The 6231-nt window shown below is 34.7% G+C and overlaps 1 protein-coding gene across 2 annotated transcripts in view; it reads left to right on the forward strand.

The window, feature by feature from the left end:
* Positions 1-6231, forward strand: part of STAU2 (staufen double-stranded RNA binding protein 2) — a 341604-nt gene that overhangs the window by 154784 nt on the left and 180589 nt on the right. For both annotated transcript variants that reach the window (XM_011982002.1, XM_011982001.1), the window contains one exon: positions 612-743. In XM_011982002.1, the coding sequence (XP_011837392.1) occupies positions 612-743 (132 nt within the window). The remainder of the gene's footprint in view (positions 1-611; positions 744-6231) is intronic.

The following is a 6231-nucleotide window of genomic DNA, read 5'->3' on the forward strand; positions in this document are numbered from 1 at the left end:
AACTCCTGACCTTGTGATCCGCCTGCCTTGGCCTCCCAAAGGGGAATTACAGGTGTGAGCCACTGTGCCCAGCCAGAAGCCTTTGTTTTTAATCATAATGTTGTAGCAACACTTGTGTATTAATTCTCTTCAGGAACTATTTAATGTAAATCTTTGTAAACTTGAATGTTTACATAAGTGTTGCAATTTGAACATTATTTTAAATGGCACCAATATGAATTTCAGCCTTTTCAGTTTATCAGTTGAAATATAAGAATGCTAAAATGTAGTCATAACCAACACGAATGCTGTTAAAATGTAAATTTTATTTTTCTGCTTATATAAATAATATAAATTTAGTGTTTTAAAAAACAAATAGCATATAAATGTATATGGAAGTAAAAATTCTATAAAATTCTACCATCATGAGATAATCCTCCATTGATATTTTAAGGACCATTTTTTCATATTTTTTTCATATACATATAAGATTACATAAATGTTATGTTGCTGTTTTTATTTTGGACTGAACTTTATATTTTCAAATGCTAGAGAGTAGAATTGCTTTATGATGTAAGGACTTCCTGTTTACCAAAACAATTATCATTAATTTATTTCTTTAATCTTATCAGGTGAAGGTAGGCAGTGAAGTTGCTACAGGAACAGGACCTAATAAAAAGATAGCAAAAAAAAATGCTGCAGAAGCAATGCTATTACAGCTTGGTTATAAAGCATCCACTAATCTTCAGGATCAACTTGAGAAGGTAAGAGTTAAGTTTACATCTGTGTATCCTATCTGTCATAACATCAAAGTCATTAATAAATTTTGATCTTAACTGGTATTAAAGTAGATGTCAATTTTAACTTTTCTGAGGCAATACAAAGATAGATGATCCAAGCACAAAATAACATATACTTACGGAGTAAGATGAGATATTAATGAGTATTTGTAATCTTACGATTAGAAAATGCAAAAAGTTTGTCGTATGGTTGTACATATTTTATGTAATACCAATGTAACATTTTTAACTTGTTGACTGGTTGTTTTTGCCGTATAGATACAGTCTTAATTTGTGTCTTTTGAGAACACAGGTTGTTAGCCTTTATTTTTGGAATACAGCTGAAAACACTGGAAATAAAAATTCTGACTTACCCCTTTAGGGCAGGAACTATATTGGACAGACACTCTATAAACTAATTTTTCTATTTACTTTAAATTTAAAGGTGAACTCATAGGGTGTTTATTTTCTGCCAAGACCTGTGTTCATGGTCCCCTGTTTTTTCTGCAGCAGTTAATGACATCATTAACACCTACATCTGTTACAAGGGAAGCAGAGAACCCTGAATTCAGAACTTGGCATATAACTTGGCAGAAATTGGCTTATTTCCATTTTGTATTAAGTATCATTTTGTTATCTGTGGATTTGTAGACATTATTTCTATCAAACATTTTATTTATGTGAACATTCAAAAAACAGGCTTACTAATTACTTTTATCAAAAGTAATATGCTTTAGACCAGCATCTTCTCACACAAGAATTCTGTTTCAAAGATATTTTTAGTTTCTATAGGAACACATTTTAAAAGTTTAGAGTTAGAAACAAAAATATATAAAGACACTTTGATGTACTTTTTTGTTTTCTAGGCAATTCTTTTGAATGATTTAAAAAAATGTGTGGTATTGCTAGAGATTTCAATTCTGTTTTTATAACCTGGCTAGTCAACACTTTTTCTTCTTTTAAAAGTATTTGTAACATGAAACCTAACATGTGTTCCAGTTTCTGTAGTCCTTATATTGTATATTTGTTGTTTTAACAACACATTTATATTGACTTAAAACTGGTGAGTGATCTATAAAAATATGTCAAAATAAATCTCCTCACAGACATGTATTTGTAAATTAAATGAAAGTAGAACAAAAAACCAGCATTAATTAATTTCATTAATTTGAAAAACATTTTTTGTATAACCATTGTGTAATTCAGGGTTCTCCAAAGAAACAGAACCATCAGCGTGTGTGTGTGTATGTGTGTGTGTGTGTGTGTGTGTGTGTGTGTGTGTCTGTGTATATATATTAAGGAATTGGCCCGTGTGATTGTGGAGGCTTTGCTAGTGTAAAATCTGATGGGACAGGCTGACAGGATGGAGAATCAGGAAAGAGTTGAAATTTCAGTCCAAAAACAGTCTACTGGAGAATTCCTACTTGCCCTGGGAGGTCAGCTTTTTGTTCTGTTCAGGCCTTCAGCTGATTAGATGAGGACTACCCACATTGTGGAGCATGATCTGCTTTACTCAGAGTTCACCACTTTAAATGTAAATCTTACCCAAAAACACTCTTGCAGAAACACCCAGAATAATGTTTGACCAAGTATCTGGGCACTGTGGCCCAGACAAGTTGACATACAAAATTAATCATCACACTCACTAAATGCTAGACACTTAAAAATGACTGATTTTAATAAGATGACTGAAACTTGGTCTCTGCACTCAAGGAGGTGATCTTTCTTTAAGTGCAGGGAGTGAGGAATTTTAACCATATAACAAAACTATAGTATCCCAGAACCTAGAGAGCATGAGGATGAACCTGGAAAGTCAGGAAAAGAAGCTGAGGTCACTGTTACTATGCCAAGTAGAAAGTTTGAAGAAATGCTCATTTAAGATTTGAACATGAATGTGAATTGATCTGGTTTGCATTCTTCAAAAGATACTTCTGTTAAGTAATGTGGAGCATGGATTTGAGCAGAGTGAAACCAGACAGGAATGCCAGTCAGGAGGCAGCCAGAGTTGTTTAGTAAGAGATATTGAGGGTCTGAACTGAGACAGTGAAGGTAGAGAGGAGGAAGGGAAAGACTCCAGAGATATTTCAGAAATGTAATGGGTAAGATTTGAATAGCAGATAAGATGCATTCAAGATACAGGAAAAAAGAGGAAAGACTACCTGCAAAAAGGAACAGAGAATGACTACTACGTCAGATGCTGCAGAGAGATCAAATAAGAGAAGGACTGAATATATTGATTTATCAATAAGATGACTTTTGATGAGTGTGGCAAAAGCAGTTTTTAAAACCAGCTAAAACAGGATTTATTTGTTTGTTTTTTTGAGACAGAATCTAGCTCTGTCGTCCAGGCTGGAGTGCAGTGATGCGATCTTGGCTCACTGCAACCTCCACCTCCCAGGTTCAAGCGATTCTCTCTCCTCCGCCTCCTGAGTAGCTGGTATTATAGGTGTGTACCACCATACCTGGCTGATTTTTTGTATTTTTAGTAAAGAAGCGGTTTCACCATGTTGGCCGGGCTGGTCTTGCTCTCCTGACCTCAAATGATCTGCTTGCCTTGGCTTCCCAAGGTGCTGGGATTACAGGCGTGAGCCACTGCACCTGGTTGGTATTTCTTAATTATTTGGTAGAAGTTACCAGTGAAGGCTTTTGGGTTTAGAATTTTCTCTGTGGAAAGGTTTTTTAACTACAAACTCAGATTTTAAAAATAATTAGGGTTACTTAGGTTACCTACTTCTGCTTGATGGAACTTTGGTAGTTTTTGTCTTTCAAAGAATTAGTTTATTTCTTCTAAGTTGTTAAATTTACTAGTATAAAATTGTTTATAACGTTCCCTTTTTCTTTTAATCGTGGAAGAATCTGTAACATTCCCTTACTCTTTTAGTAGTGGCAGAATCTGTAATGATATTCACTTTCATTTCTGATATTGATTATTTCTTTTCTCTTTTTCTTCTGTTCAGTTTAGCTAGGGGTTTTATAAAATTTCAAATCTTTTCAATTAGGTTTTAGTTGCATTGATTTTTCTCTGTTTTTCTATTTTCAGTTTTTTTGATTTCTGCTCTTTATTTTATCCTTCACTGGTTTTTGTTTTTATTTTTTTGTTCATTTCTAATTTTGTAAGGTAGAAGTTTAGGCTATATATCTGAGAACTTTCCTTTTTCTAATATAGGCATTTAATGCTGTGAATTTTTCTTTAAGCACTGATGTAGCTCTGTCCTACACATTTTGACAAGTTAGGTTTTTCTTCTCTTTCTGTTTTTTTAACATCTGGGATACACACTCTATGGGTTTTTACTTTCATTCAACTCAAAATATGTTCTGATTTCCCTCTTGATTTCTTCTTTCAGGCCCTGTATCTATTATGATTACTTGTTTTGTTCAGTGTTAAAGTCTCCAAGTATAAGTTTGTATTTTCCTACTTCTGCTTCTTTCAGTTTTATTAGTTTTTGTTTTATGCATTTTGAAACTTTGTTGTTATATACATGTACAATTAGTGTTGCTGTGTCTTTTTGATGACCACTTTTATTGGATATTTCCTTTTATTCCTTGTTCTGAAATCTGTTTTGTTTGATATTAATATAGCTACTCCAGTTTTATTTTGACTGATGTTTGCATGGGATCTTTTTTTCCTGTGTTTTACTTTTAGCCTATCTTTACATTGATTTCTTTTAGAAAGCATATAATTGGTCTTGTTCTTTAAAATTTAATTTGACAAACTTTGCCCTTTAGTTATGGTGATTAGACCTTTTGTACTTACTAAGTTATTGAGTTGTTATATTTAAACACACCATTTGATTAGTTGCCTTTATTTTTCCCTACTTATTCTGTTTACTTTTTTTCTTCTTTGACCTCTGTTGTGGTCACATATGTTACTTCTCTAAGTTTCTCTGACCTCCTATTGTGGCTATACATGTTAGTTTTCTATATTTTTTAAACCCTACAACTCATTGTTACTAATTTTGCTTTATAAATAGTCAGTTATCTTCTTAAGTGATTAAAATCAACAGAAAATGCCTTTTATATTTACTCTCATTTTGATTATTCTCAATATCCTTCATTTATTTGTGTAAATTCAGATTTCTTTCTGGTATTATACCCCTTCCTTGCTTGAAGGCTTCCTTTAATATTACTTATTTTAGCAGATCTGTAGGCAGTGCATTCTCTCAGCTTTTGTTTGTGAAAAAAGTCTTTATTTCACTTTCTTTTTTTTCTTTATAGGTTTTATTATACACAGAGTGGGGTGGGGGCTCAGACTTTCTTGGCAGCTGCTTTCCTCATGGCAGTCAGGATACTGCCTCAGCTCCTCTTGCTTCCTGTTGGTGCATATGTGTGTTTTCATCCTTTTCTTAATGAACTTGAGGGCCCGCTTGTCCTTGGAGACTTTGAGCAGCTTCATGACATGCCACTTCTACAGAGGAAGCCACACATCTCCCAGATGATGTCTTACACAAACTGTGTGTGCTTGGTGAGGTGTCCAGGGTGGCAGCCCTGCCTCAGCTTGCTTATATTCTTGTTCACCATGGGCCCTGGTTGAGGCCCATGGCCATGTGGTAATGCAGAACTATGGCTGCTGCTCTTCAGTGACTGCTGTAGCAGAAAATTTCACTTTTTTTTTTCGTTTTTAAGCCTCCAATGAATCACCTTCATTTTTGAAAGTTGTTTTTTTCTGGATATAGGATTCTGGGTTTCCTGTTTCTTCTAGTACTTTAAAGATCTTGCTCCACTGTCTCTTGATAGGCATAATTTTCAATGTAAAGTCTATTGTAATTCTTACTTGTTCTTGTTGATGTATTTTTTTTCCTTTCTCAGCCTTCAATGTATTTCTTTTCTTTATTTTCCAGCAATTTGGCTGTGATGTATCTAAGTTTATCTTCTCTGCCCCTGTACTCTTTCCCCACCCTTCTTCCTCCCTTCTTTCTATTTTTCTTCCTTCTCTTTCTCCTCCACCTTTTCTTCTTTTCCTTCTTATCCTCTTCCTTCCTTCCTTCTCATTTTTTCTCTCATTTTTTTCTCCTCCTCCTACTTCCTTCTCCCCCTACTTCCTTCTCCTCTTTTTTTTATTTTATTTTGTATTATACTTTAAGTTCTTGTGTACAGGTGCACAACGTGCAAGTTTGTTACATATGTATACATGTGCCATGTTGGTGTGCTGCACCCATTAACTCAGCATTTACATTAGGTATATCTCCTAAAGCTATCCTTCCCTCCTCCCCCCTCCCCACTATAGGACCCAGTGTGTGATGTTCCCCTTCCTGTGTCCAAGTGATCTCATTGTTCAATTCCCAACTATGAGTGAGAACATGCGGTGTTTGGTGTTCTGTTCTTGTGATAGTTTGCTGAGAATGATAGTTTCCAGCTGCATCCATGTCCCTACAAAGGACACGAACTCATCCTTTTTTATGGCTGCATAGTATTCCATGGTGTATATGTGCCACATTTTCTTAATCCAGTCTGTCACTGATGGACATTTCGGTTG

The sequence above is a fragment of the Mandrillus leucophaeus genome, unplaced genomic scaffold, assembly GCF_000951045.1.
Source record: "Mandrillus leucophaeus isolate KB7577 unplaced genomic scaffold, Mleu.le_1.0 Scaffold233, whole genome shotgun sequence".
NCBI lineage: Eukaryota > Metazoa > Chordata > Mammalia > Primates > Cercopithecidae > Mandrillus > Mandrillus leucophaeus.